This window comes from Cololabis saira, chromosome 16, assembly GCF_033807715.1.
Source record: "Cololabis saira isolate AMF1-May2022 chromosome 16, fColSai1.1, whole genome shotgun sequence".
NCBI classification, from domain to species: Eukaryota; Metazoa; Chordata; class Actinopteri; order Beloniformes; family Belonidae; genus Cololabis; species Cololabis saira.
In genome coordinates, this window is record NC_084602.1 from 37,823,503 (window position 1) to 37,847,506 (window position 24,004).

The 24,004-nt window shown below is 44.0% G+C and overlaps 1 protein-coding gene across 4 annotated transcripts; it reads right to left on the reverse strand.

Moving 5' to 3' along the window:
• Positions 1-1,375: 1,375 nt before the first annotated feature.
• On the reverse strand, positions 1,376-22,864 carry LOC133462701 (proton-coupled zinc antiporter SLC30A2-like). 4 transcript variants are annotated; one of them, XM_061744084.1, is made up of 9 exons: positions 20,305-20,479; positions 19,603-19,871; positions 19,469-19,511; positions 17,939-18,085; positions 5,322-5,475; positions 4,298-4,481; positions 3,967-4,072; positions 3,761-3,895; positions 1,376-1,691 (listed from the first exon to the last, which is right to left on the reverse strand). In XM_061744084.1, exons 3-9 carry the CDS (start codon positions 19,470-19,472, stop codon positions 1,573-1,575), a joined length of 849 nt encoding a protein of 282 aa, XP_061600068.1. In that variant the 5' UTR covers positions 19,473-19,511; positions 19,603-19,871; positions 20,305-20,479; the 3' UTR covers positions 1,376-1,572. The 4 variants fall into 4 exon arrangements, with proteins under 4 accessions (XP_061600068.1, XP_061600069.1, XP_061600067.1 ...); XM_061744085.1 differs by lacking the exon at positions 20,305-20,479 and having other exon boundaries at positions 19,603-19,891; XM_061744083.1 differs by lacking the exons at positions 19,469-19,511; positions 19,603-19,871; positions 20,305-20,479 and adding an exon at positions 22,785-22,864.
• Between the last annotated feature and the right edge of the window lie 1,140 nt (positions 22,865-24,004).

The following is a 24,004-nucleotide window of genomic DNA, read 5'->3' on the forward strand; positions in this document are numbered from 1 at the left end:
CCTCCGACTCATGTGAACCGATAAGAGAGAAAAAACCTAATTAAGCCTTATTTTATATTTGTGTGTAATTTTTTCCAATCATGTCGCCTTTGCCTCCACATGTGGGAGTATTGAAGTAAATTAAGTCGATCACGTGCCTTCGAGGTCTCGGAGCGTCTGCTCCGTCTGACCAGGACTGTTTCTAATAAACACCATGCTGCAAAACTAATCACATCTTGATCGTTTCATTCTGCATTTATAAAGATCATCTAATCCTCTGAAAGTATTAAAGGGTTTTTGATACTTTCTGTTACAAAAGTTAGATCTTTAAAACCCTTTTAAATGAACTTGGGGCTGCTGCTAAATTACAGGGTGTCTACAGGTTTGACCAAGTTAAATTTAAGACTTTTTAAAACCATTTTCAAACTAAATTTAAAAGACCAAAAAGACACTTTGAACCCAATGTCCAGAGAAACTGGAATTTTCTAGACATTTGACGCTAAATTTACGTTTACCTATATTTGCTTGCCTCGTTGCCAGATCTGACAGGTTCCAGCCCAAACGCCATGTAAAACCTGCCGAAATACTGAAAAACCAGCCGGAATCATACATTCTCTATGTTAAAACTGTAAATTATTAGATCCGTTATAAATTTTAAGCTTCACAACACCACTAAATAGCCAAAAGAAGTTCAGGCTCCAAACAAAGACTACAATTAAATGGAGTAGATTAAAGCAAATAAAATATCAGTGAGTTTATTGTGTAAGTTTCTACTTTTCTCTGCCATAATGGAAACTTTGTTAATAATTTCTCCTAAATATATTCAGTAAAAACCAGGAAAAGCAGTGAAAGTTTTATCAACCCAATTGGGCTGAAACCCGCCCAACCTGGCAACACTGACTGAGGCGTCTAACAACTGGTAAACAGGTTTATTTCTCCTCAAAACGATTAAATAAACTTTTCCTTTTCAAAGTAAGAAAACATTTTAATGATGACGGACCAATTCCCTCTAAAATTAAGATAAAAAATTGAGATTTAAGACAAATATTAAGACATTTAAAGGCCTTATTTTAGGAATTTAACCCTTGTGCTGTCTTCGGGTGAAGGAAGGAAGGAAGGAAGGAAGGAAGGAAGGAAGGAAGGAAGGAAGGAATCAAGGAAGGAATCAAGGAATCAAGGAAGGAAAAGAAGGAATCAAGGAAGGAAAAGAAGGAATCAAGGAAGGAAAAGAAGGAATCAAGGAAGGAAAAGAAGGAATCAAGGAAAGATGGGAGAAAAGAAGAAAATTAAGACCCTTGGATTGAGATTTAAGACAAATTGAAACATTAAAAGGCCTTATTTTAGGAAAATGGGATTTAAAACTTAAGGACCAGCAGCCGCCCCGTTTGAGGTATTTGTATGATTTTTAATAAAATTACAAAAAGCAGAACATGTTTCAAGCTCGTTGACAAACTAAAGGAGGTCCTGCAGGTTCTGGACGGGTCGCCGACTCTGGCCGTCGCTTTGCTCGTGTGTCGTCACGGTAACGTTTCTGCCCACGACGGTCGTGTCTCGGGTAAAACCAGTCGTTGCCACGGTAACGGCAGCTTCAGATCATCTCAGGGCGGCCGTCCCGCGGCGCTGCACCTGCAGGGTGATGCTGGAGAACCCGAACTCGGAGCGCAGGAGCCGCGTCACTTTCCTGATGCAGAGCTGCGAGTCCGATTCCTCGTCTGCCGACACGAGACATTTAGTTAGATCGTAACTTTAATCACCCGGAGGACAAATGTGGTGTTTTAGCTTCTGATTGACATGTTTTTAACCCTCGTACTGTGTTTGGGTCAAAATGACCTAATTCTCCTGTTCCTTCTTTCCTCCTGCTCTCTCCTTCCTTCCTTCCTTCCTTCCTTTTCTCCCTTCTTTTCTCCCTTCCTTCTTTTCTCCCTTCCTTCCTTCCTTACTTCTTTTCTCCCTTCCTTCCTTCTTTTCTCCCTTCCTTCCTTTTCTCCCTTCTTTTCTCCCTTCCTTCCTTCCTTCTTTTCTCCCTTCTTTTCTCTCTCCCTTCCTTCCTTCCTTCCTTCCTTTTCTCCCTTCTTTTCTCCCTTCCTTCCTTTTCTTCCTTCTTTTCTCCCTTCCTTCCTTTTCTTCCTTCTTTTCTCCCTTCCTTCCTTCCTCCCTTCTTTTTTCTCCCTTCCTTCCTTCCTTCCTTCCTCCCTCCTTCCCTTCTTCCAGTCTTTGTACAAGACCTGGTTGGTCATTTCATGGTGATCGCTAAGCCCCGCCCCCTGGACGCGGATGAGCCTGTTGAGTATCAGTTCCTCAGGGGTCAGAACTCGGACATCATTACGTTGTTTTTTGCCTAAATACCGTATTGGCCTGATTATAAGACGACCCTGATTATAAGACGACCCCTTTTTTTCAAGACTCAAGTTTGAAAAAAGACTTTTTGAACACCAAATTACATTTTTATACAGAAAATAATTACAGTACATCTGAAACAAATGATTATAACAATTATAACAATATATTAAATATATATAAATAAAGCCTGTTATTTTGCCTCATTCAAATCATCATCTTGAAGTTTGCATCATAACTTCTCCTCAGCTGCCGGTTAACCTGCCGATTTTCCACCCACTTTTCTCCAGATTGTCGCTACGTTTCTCCATTTTCTGTTATCTCTTCTCTTATTTTCTTCCCTTTTCTTTCTTACCACTATTTTTTATTTTTATTCTTTGTGACAGGGGTTCATCCCAGAGTGGGACCTGGTTGGAAGAGTATTAGGGCCAGGCAGGAGAAAAATAAAAATATTTTAGAGGAAGATTTTTTTTCCCATTATGCACTTCTAGAAAAAAGTCAAAATGTCGAGAAAAAAGTCAAACTGTCGAGATTAATGTTGAGGTACAATTTCGAGGAAAAAAGTCAAAATTTCGTGAATAAAGTTGAAATGTTGAGGAAAAAAGGCAACATTTCTACTTTTTTCTCGAAATTGTATTTCGACTTTTTTCTCGAAGTGCACAATAAAAAATAAAAAAATCTTCCCCTCTCAAATATTTTTTCTCCTGCATGGCCCTAAAACTCTTCTGTAACTTTGGCCTGGGGAGTTAAGTTCAGCATTCGCTTTAAAGATATCTGGCGCCATCTAGCGTTGTGAATGGGTATAATATCTAGACCACGAATGTAAGACGACCCCCACTTTTTCAGTCTTATTTCAATGCAAAAAACACCGTCTTATTTTTCTGCGTTTTTCTGCGAGTGGATGTGTCAGTGACTACATTTACATGCAGTCAAAATTTGGGTTATTGCTAATATTCCGGTTACTGAAACATTCAGAATATTCCGTTTACATGGTAATTAATCATTTGGGATATCTGGATCAAACCAGCGACGCACGGAGAACGTGATGATGTAATTCCCGTCATTTCCGCTTCTTCTTCCTGTATCCAAATTCAAAACAAATGCTGCTTCGCACAACTTCTATCCCGGTACTTTCTACCGTCTACAAATGCAGAAATGTTCATATCCTTCATTAAATTTATGAAGTGATTAGTCTCCTCCTGGTCTTGTGTATCTCCGTGTTTGGTGTTTACATGACCCAATATTCGGGTTTTAAAAGGAGTAACCCAGGGGTCATATTCAAGTTTTTCAAAAGGGGTTATTGGTGTTTACATGGCTGTGCAAATTCGGGTTATTGCCAATATTCGGGTTTTAAAAGGGTTATTGATGCATGGAAACACAGTCAGTTTTTTACCCACAATGCACTGGGACTGGACTAGATTAATCCCGGGTGCATTGAACCTACCGATGTGGACGTGAGCCGCCAGCAGCGAGTAGCTGGTGCTGAGGCTCCACACGTGCAGCTCTTTCACCGCCATGACGCCGTCCACGGACAGCAGCGTCTCCGTGACGACGGCGGCGCTCAGGTCCCGCGGGGATCCTGCAGGAAACACGACGGCAGCTTGAAAACAGGCCTGGACCGTCGCCACGGACGCGGAGACGCGCGGCTACCTTCCATCAGGATCCTGAACACGTCTCTGGTGACGGGGAGCGTCGTCACGACGACCAGGATGGAGAAGAGGAAGGTGCAGACGGGGTCGGCCACTTTACACTCGGGCTGCGAGGAGAAACACGTCACGTGACCCGGATTACCGTCATATACGCCTTAAAGCAGCACTATGTAACTTTCAGCTATTGTTGAGTTTGGCGGCTCCTTTGGACAAAAGCGGTAGTGCTTTACCAGAAAGAACTACATTTCCCATGAGCACCAGCGCGTACGAAAACTCCTGTCCCGTCGCTGCATTTGTTTTGATACTGAATGAGAGAAGACGGAGATACCGACCCAGACGTGGATGATGGCGGCGGCCAGCAGGACGCCGACGCTCTGCAGCAGGTCTCCCAGCGCGTGGATGAAGGCGGCCCTGACGCTGGCGTTGCCGTGGCGACGGCAGCGGGGGCGCGGTGACGCCACGGCACCGTGTCCGTGTCCGTGCGCGGCGCCGGACTGCTGCAGGATCAGCACCATCCTGAGGACAGCGATCCGTCACCAAACCGAAACACGACCCAAAATGCTGACCCTGCATTCACACTGAAAGCGTCAAAAATCTCCTGACGCCAGCATCGCGCTGCTTGGTAGATTCACACTGAAAACTGCACATATCTTTAAATAGCATGCACATCTTCAGTTTCCTATTTCACCATAGATCACACTTTGGGACGCCTTCTTTATATTTTAGCGGTATTTTCGCATAGATAAGAGTGAGTTTGATGCTCCTTAACAAGTTTGGTCCTGGATCAACATCAACCCTCAGAACCATAATTCAGGCGAAGCTGCAGTCTGTCTGCGCTGATCACTGACACACCGGGTCGGAGCGGATTTGGTCATGATGTTTAAACTGTGTTTTGTGATTAATAAGCACGGTTTTTAATTATTTTGCGCTGGATCGATGTAGCAAATAAAATAGTTCAGACCATCCAGCTCCTCAACCAGTTACGTGATCAGTTCAGGTAAAAACGGCAGTCAAATCAGCAAAAATATCAGTTTGCTGGATGAAATATATTAATTCCTGATAAAATAAGTTTGTTAGTGACAGCTCTGCTCCTGTATGCAAGTGATTTTTTTACGTTTGTGTGTACATGAAAGTACAATCTGCATTGAGGCTTCTTGCTTCGGGAATCCCGGTCTGTGATTGGACGCTGCCTCGGCGTCAACGCTGCTCATTTGCATAAAGTTCAGATTTTTCAACTTCAAATTGACGCGCTGCTCCGGCTGCGCGTTTTCATAGAAAATGAATGGCAGCAGGCTGCCTATGACGCCTGTGACGCTTTCAGTGTGAACGCAGGGTGAGGGAGCTCCGCCCACTCACAGGATGTTGACGCCCACCGCGCCGCCCGACGTCAGCAGCATGATGTCACTGTCCACGTCGTAGTCGCCGTGGGCGATCCGCTGGACGGCCGACCAGACCAGAACCGCCGTCACGGCCCAGATGGACATGACGTTCAGCAGCATCCCTAAGATCTCTGAGGAAAAAGAGACCAACGTTAGAGACGCCTCATGACATCAGGAGGGCGGACGCAGATCCATAAAACGTCTCTGACCCGCGGACCATCAGCACCGGATCTCCTCAAGGCTGCGTTCTCTCTCCTCTGCTCTTCTCGCGTGCAGGAAAGATTGCAGCAGATCCCTCTCACCCCGGACACAAACTGTTCCAGACTCTTCCCTCTGGCAGGAGGCTGCGGTCCATCAGGACCAAAACCTCACGCCACAAGAACAGTTTTTTCCCGTCTGCAGCCTTCCTCATCAACAAGGCCCCGGTCCCCCCCCCCCCGACTACCACGGACTGCCCCCCCATCCCACTCTACGTTACATTAACGTAAAAACTCCAATCCCGTAACTTTTGCACAGACTCATATCTGGCACTTTACAAACCTCATTGTACATTTCTGTCTATACCTTCTACCTATCCTAAGTTTCTAAGTCACTTTTGTACAGACTCACCCGGCACTTTAAAACCTCATTTTGTACATTTCCGGTCTACATTTTATTTCACTGTTTATACTTTTTATTATTGTTTATACATGTCATTTTATTTTATCTCTTATATTGTGGTGCCGAAGAACGGGAGTCGGAGGCGGAGTATGAATGTTGAAAGCCGGCGCGAGCCGTTTATTAACATCAGCCATTCAAACCACAACAACACTGAACGGGAAGCGTAACGTCCGTCACTGCGCCCTATCCGGGCGGAACCACATTAACCCGCAGAGGGTTCCTAAGTGAATTATTTAACCCACTACACCAGCCCCCCCAGAATTCACCCATAGTCAAAATCCCCCCGCCGCGGGGGAACGACAGCCCGACCCCTACGGGTGCGAAAAACCGGGGTCGAGGGGGGCGGGGTCGAAGGTGCGGCCGCACCAACTGCAGAGCCGGGGGGCCGACGCGCCAACAGCGGCGCGGGCCTCTCAACCGGGGGCAGGGACGAGGGCCCAGGGGGCCGGCCCCTACGAGGGGCTTGTGCCAACTCCAATGGCCGGGAAATGTCCACGTGGGCCGGCTTAACCCTATCCACCGAGACAGTCTCAGGCCTACCGCCCATGTCCACAACCAAGCTCTTAACCCCGTGCTGCAGGACCCTAAACGGCCCGTCGTAGGGAGGGCGCAGGGGGCCGCGGTGGGCATCATGGCGAACGAACACGAAATCCGTCGAGCGCAGACTGGTGGGCACCTTGAAGGCGGGGGAGCCGTGCTGTGATGTAGGGATGGGCGTGAACGCCCCAGCGGTCTCCAGCAGGGCGGCGCGCTGCGTGGCTGCCGACCAGGGGGTAGTGGCGCTCGGGATGAAATCCCCCGGAACCCGCAGGGTCTGCCCGTAGACCAACTCAGCAGAAGAGGACTGCAGGTCTTCCTTGGGGGCGCACCTCAGGCCCAGGAGGACCCATGGGAGTTTATCCACCCAGTTGCCATCCGTTAAGCTCGCGCGGAGGGCTGCCTTCATCGAACGGTGGAACCTCTCCACCAGGCCGTTCGCCTGGGGGTGGTAGGCCGTGGTGCGGTGTAGTTTGACCCCCAAACCGTCCGCGACCGCGTTCCATAGCTCCGCAGTAAACTGCGGGCCGCGGTCCGAGGAGAGGTCGGAAGGGGTCCCGAAACGCGCAACCCACGTCCCGATGAATGCCCGGGCCACGTCGGAAGAGGTTGTCGAGGCGAGGGGAATGGCCTCGGGCCAACGCGTCGTCCTGTCGACCACCGTGAGGAGATAGGTGAAGCCCTGCGAAGGGGGCAGCGGACCAACCAGGTCGACGTGAACGTGGTCGAACCTCCGCTTCGGAACAGTGAAGGTTTCAAAGGGGGCCCTGGTGTGACGGTGCACCTTAGCCCGCTGGCAGGCCACACACGCGTCGACCCACGCCCTCACGTCCTTCTTCAGCCCTTGCCACACGAACTTCTGAGAAACCAACCTAACGGTCGGCTTTCTGCCAGGGTGGGAGAGATTGTGCACCGCCTCGAACACGCCCCGCCTCCAGTCAGCAGGAACCAGCGGTCGAGGCTGGCCAGTAGAGAGGTCACACCACAGTCTGACACCCGAGTCACCGACCGCGACCTCCTCCAGGCGCAACGCGGTGTCGGAGGCCCTGAGGGCCTGGATCCCGCGGTCCGAGGCCTGGTCCGCGCTCATGCCTGCGTAGTCGACACCCAACTGGACCGCCCCTACAACCGCCCTGGAGAGGCAGTCCGCGACCACGTTGTCCTTACCGGCGACGTGTCGGACGTCGGTGGTGTACTCCGATATAAACGCCAACTGGCGCTGCTGGCGGGCAGACCACGGTTCAGCCACTTTAGACATGGAGAACGTGAGGGGTTTGTGGTCCACGAAAGCCGTAAACTCCCGACCCTCCAGGAGGAAACGGAAGTGGCGGATTGCCAGGAAGAGGGCCAGGAGTTCCCTGTCGAACGCACTGTATTTGCGCTCTCTGGGGGTCAACTGGCGGCTGAAAAAGGCGAGCGGCTGCCAGGCGCCGCCGACCCACTGCTCATGCACTGCGCCGACGGCGTAATCCGACGCGTCGGTTGTGACTGCCACCGGAGCCCCAGGTGCCGGGTGAGCCAGCAGAGCCGCCTGGCTCAGGGCAGCCTTGGTGGCCTCGAACGCGGCCTCCCTCTCGGCCGTCCAGTCGACGGCCTGGTTGGCAGACTTGCCTTTGAGAGCCTCGTACAGCAGGTGCATGGTGTGGGCCGCCCGGCGGATGAACCGGTGATAAAATGTCACCATCCCGAGAAATTCTCGGAGCGCCCCAGCGGTATCCGGGCGGGGAAAAGCAGCAACGGCCTCCACCTTCGACGGAAGGGGGGCGGCCCCGTCCTTGTTGATGAGGTGCCCAAGGAAGTGGATTGAGGGCAACCCGAACTGGCACTTAGCCGGGTTTACGATGAGGCCGTGCTCGCTGAGCCGTGTGAAGAGGCCCCGGAGGTGCGCCAGGTGCTCCCCCTCCGAGGAGCTGGCGACGAGAATGTCGTCCAGGTAGACGAAAACGTAAGGCATGTCCCTGAGCGCCGAGTCCATCAGCCGTTGGAAGGACTGAGCCGCATTCTCGTCCAAACGGCATGCGCAGAAACTCGATAAGCCAAACGGCGTGACTACGGCCGTCTTAGGGACGTCAGCGGGACGCACGGGGACCTGGTGGTAACCACGCACCAGGTCCACCTTAGAAAAAATCAGCTTACCCGCCAGGTGCACGGAGAAGTCCTGGATGTGCGGGACTGGGTAGCGATCGGGAGTAGTGGCGTCATTCAAACGGCGGTAATCGCCGCACGGCCGCCACCCACCCCCTGGCTTGGGGGCGATGTGGAGCGGCAACGCCCACGGACTGTCCGAACGCCGAACGATGCCAAGGCGCTCCATGTTGGCGAACTCAGACCTGGCGACCTCGAGCCTCTCGGGGTTGAGCCGCCGGGCCCTAGCATGGACCGGGGGCCCTCGGTCACGATGTGGTGCTCCACACCATGTTTGGTCGTGGCCGCAGAGAAGGTGGGTTCAGTCAGGCTGGGAAACTCACCGAGGAGGATCTGGTAGTTGTCCCCCTCCGAGAGCGAGCCGGAGAGCCCACTGCAGGTCGCCTCCCCAGAAACACACGCGATCGTGGAGAAGGTCAGCGCGTCAACAAGACGGCCGTTCTTGACGTCCACCAGCAAACCGTGTGCGCACAAAAAATCAGCGCCGACGAGGGGGAAAGATATGTCAGCAGTGACAAAGTCCCACGTGAATCGCTGACCCCCAAAACACAAGTCCACGGTCCTCGTGCCGTAGGAGCGGATAGGGGTGTTGTCTGCAGACGTCAGTGGCGGCCCCTGGGGACCACCGGCGGTGTCGTCCGCCGTAGCCGGCAGCACACTCCTCTGTGCGCCGGTGTCGCAGAGGAACTTGAGCCCAGAGATGGCGTCTCGGACAAACAACAGCCGGTTCGTCGTGCCTGCGCTCACGGCTGCTACTGAGCGCAGGCTCTGGCGTTTCCCGCCGCGTAGGTACAGGGGGGACGGCACTTGCTCGCCTTAGCGCCAAAGCGTGCATGGTAATAGCACATACCAGAGCCGGCGCCGCCATCAGCAGCAGTGAGTCCCTTCTTGGTCGGCGTGTCGCCACCCGCAGGTGTATAGCTGCGTGTCAGGGCCAGCACCTCCGGGGTGCAACGTTGAGCAGCCAGGAAAAAACGATCAGCCTCCTCGGCCAGGGCGCGGGGCTCCGTAATAACAGTGTTGGCCAGAGCTGTCTGAACGCGAGGAGGCATGTGGCGGAGGAACAGCTCAACAAAAAGAAAGTTGGGCTCCTCTGCACCCAGCAGGTTCAACATCACCTCCATCAGCTCGGAAGGTTTGCTGTCCCCAAGTCCCTGGATTGCAAACAGTCGTCTGGCCCGTTCTGCCCGCGACAGCTCAAAAGTGTTGAGGAGGTAAGCTTTAAAAGCCTCATATTTATTCCGGGCTGGAGGTGGTGATGAAACTCACCGACCTGGTCGCGGTGGAACTCCCCAGCGCCGAGACAACGTGGTAATAGCGCGCATCGTCGTCTGTGACGTCGCGGAGCGCGAACTGCGCCTCGGTCTGGGCGAACCATGCCGCCGCTGATGTCTCCCAAAACTCCGGCAACTTCAGAAAAGTAGCGTTGTTTGCCATGTTCGGTTCAGTCTCTGAGTCTTCAGCGAGACTGACGTCGGGGTCACCAGTGTGGTGCCGAAGAACGGGAGTCGGAGGCGGGGTGTGAATGTTGAAAGCAGGCGCGAGCCGTTTATTAACATCAGCCATTCAAACCACAACAACACTGAACGGGAAGCGTAACGTCCGTCGCTGCGCCCTATCCGGGCGGAACCACATTAACCCGCAGAGGGTTCCTAAGTGAATTATGTAACCCATAGACATCATATAGAACACTATGTTACACTGTGTTCTATATGATGTCTATGATGTAACCCACTACAATATATTTGTTTTTTATATTTGTATTGTGTTGCACCAATCCCCATAACAATTTCCTCGTGTGAAAACTTGGCAATAAACCCTTTTCTGATTCTGATTCTGATTCTGATTCTGATTAACCTTGTACTGTCTTTAGGTCAAAATGACCCCTCCCTCCCTTAGAGTGAACTTATCCATCATCATTAAAGTTTTCTTACACATTGAAAAGGAAAAGTTTATTTAATCGTTTTGAGGAGAAATAAATCTGTTTACCAGACGCCTCAGTCAGGGTTGCCAGGTTGGGCGGGTTTCAGCCCAATAGGGCTGAAAAATATAGGACTGGGCGGGTTGATAAAATCTGGGCTCCTTTTCTTGGTTTTTAATAAATATTTAAGAGAAATTATTAACAAAAAAGTTTCCATTATGGCAGAAAAAAGTAGAAACTTACAATAAACTCATGGATATTATATTTGCTTTAATCTACTCAATTTAACTGTAGTCTTTGTTTGGAGCCTGATTTAATAATTTAAAGTTTTAACCGAGAATGTAGAATTTGAGCTGGTTTTTCATTATTTCTGCGGGTTTTACCATAGACATATATAAAGGCTAGATGACTCGTCCGCGCTGCTGCCAATGGAGAGCGACGTCGTCACACGGCGGCCATCTTGCCACAGGAGAACTCGCTCAGAATAACATTGTGTTCAAGGGAGCATGTACTGCTTAAACAACCTTAACTTGCTCAATTCTCAACAGATTTTCAAACAGTTTGGTTTGTCATGAACGTCAGAGATGTAGTTATGACACTGCATACTTGTGAATAATTATAAACATTGAAAAACGTACTTTTATATGAAAATAACCAGAAACAGATAGCCATGACATGGTTTTCATATTTAATCAATATTTCTATAGTATTCTTAGTAATATTTATAGTTACATTATAACATATATATATTATTACCATATAACATATATATATATATATATATATATATATATATATATATATATATATACATACATATTATTACCATATGTTGAGGAATTTATCAAACCAGTTCAGAAGTCCGCTTTGTGGTTTTTATGAGGTTTTATTGAAGAAGAAGGAATCGGCCGGTCTCCGGTGCATGGTCGAGGAGCTATGCTCCCGCAGTGGGACGCGTGGAACCAGGCCAGCGCCCCCCACCCTTGAGTGTCGGTGGTGCAGGACGTGCTGAGCCCTGGACCACCGAGGCCCTCTCCGACCCAAACCCAGTCTCCGGGTTGTGGCATGGTTTGCCACTAGGAGGAGACTGGACAGCTTTTACTTTTCTGTGGATTGACTGAACAGCAGAAGTTTAGAGTACAACAGAATGATATCATGGATTCATCCATGGCATGGAAGTCCATCTTCTTCATATATACAGAACTGAATTGCTTTGTATGGTCATAGGTCTACCCATAATCCTTTCATGAGGCGTGAGTTTTGTGCTTCCTAATGGGTGTTAACAGGTGTCAACATTGTCCATTTAAGTCCAGTTTAAAATTCTCTGCACATACAAAAACATTTTCATACATGAACATTTTCATACAAGAATAATTTCATATCCCTCACATAATGTCTATTTGCAGAGCTTCAAAAAAGTCACGGTGGGGGGAAGTGTTGATAATGTTTGCAATATTTTTATAGGATGCAAATCTTGGAGCTTATCAGTCTTTCAACACTATCTGACACATTCCCCCTTTTGCTCATCTGTGATTGCTAACTGTGATCAGCTATTTACGCGTACAAGGATGTGGGTGCAACAACGCGGCCGTCGTTGCTGACCCACAAATTATTTACATTTTTACAACCATGGGAATGCTACAATCCGTTTTTTCTTCACCTCAGTAGTCTTCTTGTAGGAGAGCTACATCATTAGGAGAAACCAGGTCGTTAGCGGGTATAGAAGGGCAGAGCTTTACATAGACAGGTAAGCCAAATTTGGCAGTTTCTTTTGCTGCATGGTCAGCTGAAGCATTGCCTAGTGAAAACAGGGTTGGACTGGGTGTGGGCTTCACATTTAACAAAGCAATAGATGAAGGTAGTTGACAGGCTTGTAACAGTTCACCAATCAATTAACCACATTTATCTCCGAGGATGAAATAAATCCTTGGTTCGCCCACAATATAAAATCTATAAAATACAATATACACAACCAAAAGCATATCTGGAATCTGTATAGATTGTAACAGTTTTACCTTTTGATCAGTATATAGTTTCATCTACTTGGGTGGAGCTGGAGGAGGAGGGCGCTTTCAACAATTAAGAATTATCACAAATTGTATAACCTGCGTATGGTATTCCATTTTTATAAGCAGAGCCGTCAGTGAGGAAAACAGGAAAGGTCAGGACGAGTGTTAAAGACAGAGGTGTCAAAAGTATTCACATTCATTACTCAGGTAGAAGTATAGATATTAGAGTTCAAAAATACTCCTGTAGAAGTTGAAGTATCAACTCAAAATTTATTTATTTTTATTATTTTTTTTTTTTCTCAAGTAAAAGTATAAAGTACTGGTTTCAAAAGTACTTAAAGTAAAAGTAATATAAGCGGGGAAAAAACATTAAGGCTAAAAGCCATTGAAAATGAATGCATCTTAGTATAATGCAAATATATTAAAGAACCATATATGTGCATTATTGAGCATTAACATGTGTTTCAGAGACCAGACACGTACAAACCAAATATGTTTATACTTCTCATCCAACCACAACCAAATTCACTCTATCCGGATGGCACAATTTAACTGGATAGTTTTTTTTTAAAAGGCCGAAATGAAATAGAGTAACGAGGCTGTTTTTAAAACGTAAGGAGTAAAAAGTAAAGATAATTGTGTGAAAATGTAAGGAGTAAAAGTAAAAACCGTCTGAAAAATAATTACTCCAGTGAAGCATACACAACCAAAAGTTCTACTTAAGTAAGGTAATGAGGTATTTGTACTTCGTTACTTGACACCTCTAGTTAGAGATTAGTTATACATGCATTCAGAGACGTTATAGTAGGCCACAGATTTCCATGCACTTACATGATGAAGTTACCATAGGCAGGATAAGATTATGTAAATTGGGATGTTCTGATTTGGCTCACCCCAATGGGAGCCGATCATTGGCTGTTTCCTCTGCGCCTCCTCTCAGCGCTCAACCTGTGTAGGAAACACTTTTGAAAAAGACATTAGTATTTTCATACATTTCAGATTCTTTTTTTTGCGTTATCCAGGCCTACCCTTTGTGGAGGGCAATTAGCAAATATATATTTTGCATGTACCCTGGAGGGAATCCATCAATCTGATCTCGTGACAGACCACAATTCTCTTTTGCTGTCAAAATTGTTTTAGCATAAAGTTCCCTGGGATTATCAATTTTCCCTTTGAACTGTTAAGGCAATAAATACTGTGAAAAAGAGGTCTGAGCTTGCTCTGGTGTGATTTTGGCAACAGCTGTGGGATTAAAAGGGAATTCTACAAGCATCAAGTACTTTGCGCATCAAGTACTTTACTTTTCAAATCATGTGGCAAAGTTAGTTTAACCGCTGTTTTCTCTAGCCATTTTGTTTATTAATTTAAAATCTCTTACCATTATTTGGCTCCAAATTTTGTAGGCAACAGATCTTGGATTTTTGTAAAATCCAGTCGTCATCAGAAGTGTCATCGTCATTTGATTCTTTAATCAGTTTCACCGGATAAAGGTTTTGATTTTATCATTTAACTGGTTCTCTAATTTCTTTTTCGTCTGCGTTGTGTTTTTAAATCCTTCTAGCCATCAGCTTTTTATTTTGATCAGTAAGCGAAGCTATTTGAGATTCTGCATTACGGCGTCTACCTTCATCCCTCCAAAAATCTGAGGGAGTTTGAAGTGCTTTTTAGTTATTTTAACAATATTTAATACTAACTAAGTAACAAACAAAACTAACAAATAAAACTATCGGTACCGTGATTACCATACATGTATTTAAAGAACTGAAAAACTTCCCAAAAACTTTCCAACTATCAGTCTACCTGAGCATATAAATCATTCCTGTTGATGCAAAGAAGAGCGAGTCGATTCTTGCAGAAATGAAATATACTCCATTTGGGAGAGCGTGTCATCCCCACGTCTATTTCTCACAAATATATCAGTGTTCCAACACTTACGGACCCCACGTCCTGCATATGCATAAGAATAGTCCCCCTGGACTATCTTTTTATTGGTACCAGACCAACCATGGCGCTCTTGGCCATTTCTCTCTTTAATGTTACCCGAGATATTAAACCTTTTTTTAGAAGAGCGAGTCAGATTCTTAAGGCAGGAGAAGCAGAACATTCTCACAACACAATCAAATTCAAGTGTTATGAAATTGCCAGCGTTCCTAAAAACATCTCTACAATAACGTTCCCAATAACACAAAATAATAAAAAATAACCTTCACAACCACACAGCGGACTTACCTAAAATCTCAGGATGACGTCAACCATTCTCCGGCACTCCAATTCACAGACTTTCGACAACAACTCAGCAACAATAATTTGGGATTTTTAAGTGGATCCCTTACCAATAAAATTTTAGATAGAGTCGCTGATTGCGCCGTTGTTCTGGAACAGGAGTTTCCATCGAAGGTCTATTGTCATCCGGGTCAACGGCACCAAATTGTTGAGGAATTTATCAAACCAGTTCAGAAGTCCGCTTTGTGGTTTTTATGAGGTTTTATTGAGCCGGCGGTGAGCACGTCTACACAGACCAGAGGTCTGGTAGAAAATGCTGACCTCGAGTGATGTTGTAATCAGATTCTTATACAACAAGATGCAGGAATACACGAATCAGGCGAGAGACAAAAAGTAATTTACAGTCGGATGTGAATCGGGCCAAATGTCATTATCAGACATTTGGCATGACTGTCACAGACCTCCAAATCACCCCATAGGGTGCTTTCGTGATTCAAGTCTGTTTGAACCAACTTCCGAGGTGTCGGGATCTGCACGGGGGGTAGGAAGCTGAAGTTACCCCAAAGGTGTTGGGTCCTAGTTCAAAGCCCCGCAGGAGGTAGGACTGGGTCAACCTGCCCCTGCAGGGGGCCAAGCTGCTTCATCACATATAACATGTATTCATATGACATAACATATTAATATATTATTACATTATGATGTATTTACGTCATGACATTACATTACATATGTGTGTCATATATATATATATATATATATATATATATATATATATATATATATATATACCTCTATCCATTAAGTGCAATAAGATTTTTTTACTAAAATGAGACATTTTAACCAGAAATAAGACAAATATTCTTGTTAAGATTGTGAGTTTTTGCAGTGATCCATGTTACTTATCCTGTGAAGGACAGAGTCATATTGATAAGTTCAGAAAAGTGTTTTTTATTGTTGTGTTTTGATGTATTTGATGTAAGCCCAGTGGATATTTAAAGCTTACAGAAGGCTGCATTTAACTGCTGCTATGTCATTCCTGCAGTATTTCTGCAGGTGTTTTGGTCACTGCTATTATTTGTAATATATTATATTATTTGTAATCAGCACAAATTATCTGTCCCCATATGATAAAATCCACCATCCCCCCTGATTTATTTTTTTTACAACTTGAGTACTGGTGGTCACCCTTGATAACTTGGGCAGGTAACGTTAGTTAGTGGTGATACACAACTATTGTATATGCTGCATGATTAGGTCGTTTTTCGCAACGAAGAGATACAATTTCAATTTACAATTTATGATGAACCAATCCGTTTGTAAATCCGTCAAGATTTCAGCAAGTTATGAGTATTTTTGTCTGTACAGACCACTCCCCCTCCTACAGCAACAACTATAGCGCACGCATGCGCACCAGAGAGTCTCCTGTGGCAAGATGGCCGCGGGTGAACGACGCTGGAGACTCCGCCGTGAGTCATCTAGCCTTTATATATGTCTATGGGTTTTACGTCGTGTTTGGGCTGGAACCTGCCAGATCTGGCAACCTCGACCTCAGCGCAGGATTTCTTAGTCGGCGTATTCCCGAGACGAGGCAAGCAAATATGGGTAAATGGAAATCTGGGTTCAAAGTGTCTTTTTGGACTTAAATTTTGTTTGAAAATGGTATTAAAAAGTCTTAAATTTAACTCAAACCTGCAGACGCCCCCGATGGAGGTCTGGAGCGAAGGATGAAACAGACTTTCAGGTGAACGAGAACATTTCTGATGCTGATCGGCATCAAGCGTGAACCCGTCTGCAAAAGCAGATGTTTCCCAGGTGTGGGCTAACACAACGCTAAAGGTGGAAGACATCAGCAAAGACCTTAGAGGAGCAACTGCTGCTGCTGCGAGAGCAATTCCAGACAAAGTTCTGCAGAAAGGAAGCTCATTTCTTCTGGACGTCCCTTAAACTCACCTAAAGGTGCTTCAGTCAGACCCTTAGTGAGACTTTTTTTGGCCAATTTATAAAAGCAGAAAGAGTCAAGTACGGCAGGTTTGCAGGAATCCTCTCTCTAAACCAGACATGTCCAACCCGAGGCCTGCGGACCAAATCTGGCCTGAAACGAACATTTATCTGAACCACAAAAGCATTAAAAGACCTTTATGTAAAAGACCTTTATGTAATTAAGATACAACTGTTAGACGCGTTCAGGGACCATGATGATGATCTGTGATGATGGCATCTCAAATCAAGTCATTTCCTACGTCAGTTTTGTGGTTTAAATCGCGAATCTGAAGCAAAAATGTCCCACAAAAATAAAAACTTATGAAGTAGTAAGGTAAGTTAAAGACAGAAGAAGAAAAAACATGTTTGTCTCTACAGGACTGTCTCAGAAAATTAGAATAGTGATTTTCCTGTAATGTAATTACAAAAACAAAAATGTCATACATTCTGGATTCATTACAAATCAACTGAAATATTGCAAGCCTTTTATTATTTTAATATTGCTGATCATGGCTTACAGTTTAAGAAAACTCAAATATCCTATCTCAAAAAATTTGAATATTCTGGGAATCTTAATCTTAAACTGTAAGCCATAATCAGCAATATTAAAATAATAAAAGGCTTGTAATATTTCAGTTGATTTGTAATGAATCCAGAATGTATGACATTTTTATTTTTTTAAATTGCATTACAGAAAATAAAGAACTTTATCACAATATTCTAATTTTCTGAGACAGTCCTGTAATGGAGACAAGTCTGAATTTTTGTTTTAGCGGCTTGAAGGATTAAAAGATTGTAGCGTTGATCTAAAACTCGACTGAAAATGTGTCATAAGGACCCAAATCTCCTCAGTTATGATGCAAGACTCATAAACCACATAAAGCTGGTTCTACCTGACCTTGTTAAGGGGTCAGGTGCTTCTTCTTCTGCAAAAATCCTCAGATAAATCCCAGCAGAGGCGTCTGTGGGTTCATTCCTCCCGTAACTTCCCCTGAGGTCCAATGACACCATTTCCCAGTTAAGGCGATGAAATCCATTTAAAAAAGTCTCCAACTCGGTGTCCTCCATCAGAGCTGCACCTGGAGGCGTCGCCGTGGCGACGGCCCGGCCGTCACCTACCTGCTCGGTGCCAGCCGAACGTCATGGTCTGCGTCGGCGGCCGGGAGGAGACGGCCAGGGAGAAGATGCTGATGGCGATGCTGCCGAAGTCGGTCAGGAGGTGAGCGGCGTCGGTCATGATGGCCAGGCTGTGGGCGGCGTATCCACCTGAGGAAGAGGAGGGTGAAGGTCAGCGATGAAGACTGGGGGGTGTCATCCAGGATCAAATGGCACTTTTCCACTAGTACCGTATTTTCCGCATTCTAAGGCACTACAGTAGAGGCTGGGGTTACGTTCTGCATCCATTAGACCAGGGGTCGGCAACCCGAAATGTTGAAAGAGCCATATTGAACCAAAAACACAAAGAACAAATATGTCTGGAGCCGCAAAAAATGAAGTCTGGTATAAGCCTTAGAATGAAGGCAAAAGTCGAAATGTTGAGAAAAAATTCGAAATGTCGAAAAAAAGTAAAAATGTCGAGAAAAAAGTCGAAATTTCGACAAAAAAGTCAATGTCGAGAAAAAAGTCGAAATGTCGAGAAAAAAAGTCGAAATGTCGAGAAAAAAGTCGAAATGTCGAGAAAAAGGTCAAAACGTTGAGAAAAAAGTCAAAACGTCGAGAAAAAAGTAAAATGTCGAGAAAAAAGTCGAAATGTCGAGAAAAAAGTCGAAATGTCGAGAAAAAAGTCAAAATGTCGAGAGAAAAGTCAAAATGTCGAGAAAAAAGTCAAAATTTTGAGAAAAAAGTCAAAATTTTGAGAAAAATGTTGAAATGTCAAGATTAATGTTGAAGTACAATTTCGCGAAAGAAGTTAAATGTCGAGAAAAAAGTCGAAATTTCGAGATTAAAAAGGAAAGGAAAAAAGAAAAAAGAAGAAACATTTTTTAAAAAAGCTCCAGGAGCCACCAGGGCGGCGCTAAAGAGACGCATGCGGCTCTAGAGCCGCAGGTTGCCGACCCCTGCATTAGACCAAAGGTCTGCAACCCGCGGCTGTTCATCCTTATACTGCGGCTCCAAGTGGCTTGGGAAAATAAATTACAAAAAAAAAAAGTATTTCATTGAAGTGTATTTTATTTGTGTTAGTTCTTTAATATTTTAGTTCCAAATTGGAAGATTGTGATCTTGACATATTAGAATAAATATATTTTATTGTTTTTCGTCGCTCAAAATAAACATACTCGTGAAAGCCGGTATTCATATATATAAAGCCGGTACACCCGCCAAAACGCCATCCATTCGTCGTGACTTTCAACCCCAGCAAGGCCAAGTATGGAGAAATGTAAGAAAAGAAAAATATCTGAAGAAAATGGAACATTCAATGATGCCTGGGCAGATTAACTTGCATTTACCTCTGATGAGAGTGGCCTACCAGTATGCCTAATTTATGGAGAAAAACTGTCTAACAATAAACGGTCAAATGTCGCAAGACATTTCAACAATACACACAGAGCCTTTGCTCAATATTGATCCATATACAAGGCGCATGGTCAGCTTTTGAAAAAATTGAAGGCTTTAAGGTGCACCTTATAGTGCGGAAAATACGGTACCTACTCATCTGAACTCGGCCTGGTTTCTTTTCCACTACAATCAGCACCTGGAGCAGAAGTAGGAGGTTGGAGAAGCTGCTGTGACGTATTTGATTGTGTATGTAAAGGAAGAAGACAACAACACTAAAGATGTAGAACCTGGAGGAGATGATAGATGTGCTGCTGGATCTGTGGCTCGTGTTCGATATAAAGTTAAAAAATGAGAGAGAAACTTCAAGCGGCGACGCTTTTTAATTTTTGCTGAAAAGTCAGCTGGTAGCTGAGCAGCTATGAAGAGACAGAGCTCCTGGTAGATCTGGTCGTTCCTTATCTCCGTCTAGATCCCTTTTTAATTCTCTCCTCAGCACCAGGTTTATGAACATCTGCACCTCAGAGTTGGATCACCAAACAGACTTCTGCTGCCGTTGCTGCTGGAATAAAATGAACAAGAATCTCCGTCAGAATCACTCTCAACCAGACCCGTCCAACCCGAGGACCAAATCTTAGAGCTGCCTTCAGAGGCCATGATCTGGGATGATGATTGCATCTCAAATTAAAGTAATTTCCTACATGAGTTTTGTGGTTTAAATTGTGAATGCACAAAGCACTGAAGCAAAAATGTCCCACAAAAAGAAACACTTATGAAGAAGGAAGGTAAGTTAAAGACAGAATAGAAGAAAAAATATGTTTGTCTCTAAAGGAGACGAGTCTGAATTTTTGGTTTAGCGGCTGTAAGGATTAAAAGATTTTAGTCGATCTAAAACTTGACTGAAAACGTGCCATAAGGACCCAATACTCCTCTTTGATGATGCGAGTAGGCCTGTGTTGAAAACAACAAAAAAAAAAAAAAAACATCTGCACCTCAGAGTTGGACCAGAACAGACTTCTGCTGCCGTTGTTGCTGGAATAAAATGAACCAGAATCTCCGTCAGTCTCTTTCTCTGATGTCACATCCTGACTCAGACGTCTGACTCCAACCCCCCGACCAATCGGTGGCCTGTAGTGTGATGACATCACAGCCCGACTCAGCTGCTTAGAACCTCGGCAGAGTAGAAACAGAAAAGTATCTACTCGTTAGACCCCTAGTGGGAAAGAACCAAACCGAGTGGAGGCAAGCCGAGCAGGTACTAGTGCAGGGATCGGCAACCCGCGGCTCCAGAGCCGCATAGGGCTCTTTAGCGCCGCCCTAGTGGCTCCTGGAGCTTTTTCAAAAATGTTTGACCTTTTTTTTTTTCCCTCTCTTTTTTCTTCCTTTTTCCTTTTTAATCTGGACATTGACTTTTTTCTCGAAGTGCATAATGAAAAAAAAGAAATTCCCCCAGTTATAACTAATATAGATACATGCAGCATGTGTTGTCTTCATTCTAAGGTTGATACAAGACTTTTCATTTTTTTGTGGCTTGTAATGGGAAATTTTGGTATAACAATCAGTACTGGAGATGAGGGGGGATGGCATCCCTCCTGAAATAAAAATGTTCAAAATCATCCCCCCTGTAAAACTGCCATCCCTCCTTTCCATCCCTTATGTCATTTCATCAATGAATGTGGTTTTACTGCTATTTCAACATTTAGAGTCATCACCAGAAAAATAACACCAGAAAAATAACTTATTTGACAATTTTCACCTGTTTCAAGTAAATTTTCACCTGAAATAAGTAGAAAAATCTGCCAGTGGGACAAGATTTATCTTCTCATTACAAGCAAAAAAATCTTGTTCCACTGGCAGATTTTTCTACTTATTTTAAGTGAAAATCTACTTGAAACAGGTGAAAATTGTTGTTTTTTCCAGTGATGAGTCTTGTTTTAAGTGTAATGAGATTTTTTTTAACTAAAATGAGACATTTTAACTAGAAATAAGACAAATATTCTTGTTAAGATTTAGAGTTTTTGCAGTGATCCATTTTACTTATCCTGTGAAGGACAGAGTCATATTGATAAGTTCAGAAAAGTGTTTTTTATTGTTGTGTTTTGATGTATTTGATGTAAGCCCAGTGGATATTTAAAGCTTACAGAAGGCTGCATTTAACTGCTGCTATGTCATTCCTGCAGTATTTCTGCAGGTGTTTTGGTCACTGCTATTATTTGTAATATATTTTATTATTTGTAATCAGCACAAATGATCTGTTCCCATATGATAAAATCCACCATCCCCCCTGATTTCTTTTTACAACTCGAGTACTGATAACAATGTCTGTTGCCTGTTTTCAAGTGAACATTCCTATGCCGAGGTCATGCTCCTTTGACACACAGCCTGGCATGGTTGCCAGGGTGATGTTTTGTCTAGTTCCCAGCTTCTCTAACTATAAGATAACTTGTCTCTAAACACGTTCAGCTCACTCGGGACTGAATGTGGGAACGTGTGGCTCCTCATGAATGTAAATTTCCTTCTTTTCATTAAAGCATCAGAAAGACAGCTGAGGTGTCCTGACATTCATTTTTATACAATTTTTGCCGCCACAGGCTCCAGACATATTCGTTTTTTGTGTTTTTGGTCCAATACAGCTCTTTCAACATTTTGGGTTGGCGACTAGGGCTGGGGATCGATTCAAATGTCAAGAATCGATTCAATTCTGATTCTTAAGATTCAGAATCGATTATCAAGATTTGATTCGATCTGATTCCGATATTGATTTGGGTTAGTGTTATTAAAACTGTTTTTTGAGCTGTTGCATGAATTATATGACTGTAGTTCTGCAACATATTAATACTAGTATTATGTTGAGATTCAACAGCAAGTATTGCAGCTAATGATGCTGTAAGGACCAATCAGCTCCCAGAATGCTGATAGAACTGCTTTCAGAAACATCGTGGGGCAGAATTACCAAACAGATCCAGGGAGGAAACAGAGAAAGATGAAATCGGTTTTATTTTTTCCCACATTCCGTTTTTATTTGTTCCATTTTTGGTCTATTTTGGTTTTTAATTTTTGAGCATTTGGTTTTTAGCATTTTTGGCAAATGTAACCCCAAGACAGTATATAAAGTAAAGAAATATAGACAATTTATGCAATTATAACTGAAAACTTTAATGTTTTCATACCTTTAAACATATTTAAAGGCAAAAACATGGCACCAGTTATTCTCGTGTCCAACAAAACATTCCTTTTTTGGGGATAAACAAAAAAATAACCAAAAGTTGTAATGTAATGATGAAGAAAAAAAAATACATAAATAAAAGTAAAAAAAAAATAAAATAAAATAAAAGGATCTTTAGACATATGAATCGATTTTTAGGAATTAATATGAGAATCAATTTAGAATTGGGAAATCGATTTTTTTCAATACAGGCCTATTGCCGACCCCTGCTCTAGTGGAAAAGCTCCATAAGAGGATCCATCGTACCGATCACTTCCCCCACCATGAACAGCAGGCTGACGGCGGCCGCCGCCAGCAGCTTCCTCATGGCCGCCGGCTTCACGTCTCCGTCGCGGGTCTCCGGCTGCAGCAGGACGTCCTCGCTGGAGGCGTCACTGAACTCTGGGTCCGAACCCGTCCTGATGCACAAAAAGCAGCGGCTTCAAATGCTATCAGTCCACTGAATAGGAATGTATCATGTGTAATCAGAGCCTTGAATGGTGTGAGGAGATGGGATACTGTCTACCCGCTAGAATTTGTCATTATTCTTTGGGTTGATAATGACTTTCTCTATGTATTTTAACCCAGCTACTGCTATTGAAAACGAAACTTAGGCTCAGTAGATGTTTTGTCACTAAAACCTAACCCTAACCTTAACCCCAAATTACAGGACTGTCTCAGAAAATTAGAATATTGTGATAAAGTTCTTTATTTTCTGTAATGCAATTAAAAAAAACAAAAATGTCCTACATTCTGGATTCATTACAAATCAACCGAAATATTGCAAGTCTTTTATTATTTTAATATTACTGATTATGGCTTACAGTTTAAGATTCCCAGAATATTCTAATTTTTTGAGATAGGATATTTGAGTTTTCTTAAGCTGTAAGCCATGATCAGCAATATTAAAATAATAAAAGGCTTGCAATATTTCAGTTGATTTGTAATGAATCCAGAATGTATGACATTTTTGCATTACAGAGAATAAAGGACTTCACAAAAAAAGGAATCACAATATTCAAATTTTCTGAGACAGTCCTGTATATGGGGTAAACACAATGAAAACAATTCATTTGACAAAGGAAACATACTTGCAGAATATGGAGCCAAATCAAGGCCAAAAGTTTTGCTAATTTGAAAATAAAATTTGAACTTAAATTCTTTTTTAGTTTCAATTTTTTTTTTCCAGTTTCAGAACTTCAGAATATTCCATTTTTTTTTAGATAGGATATTTGAGTTTTCTTAAACTGTAAGCCATGATCAGCAATATTAAAATAATAAAAGACTTGCAATATTTCAGTTGATTTGTAATGAATCCCGAATGTATGACATTTTTGTTTTTGTAATTGCATTACAGAAAATCACAATATTCTAATTTTCTGAGACAGTCCTGTACAGTAATATGTGGTACTATCATTGCATTAAGAAACAGTTTGGATGAATCAATAGTTAAATTATTTCTAATGTATCTGAAGTTAGAGAGATTA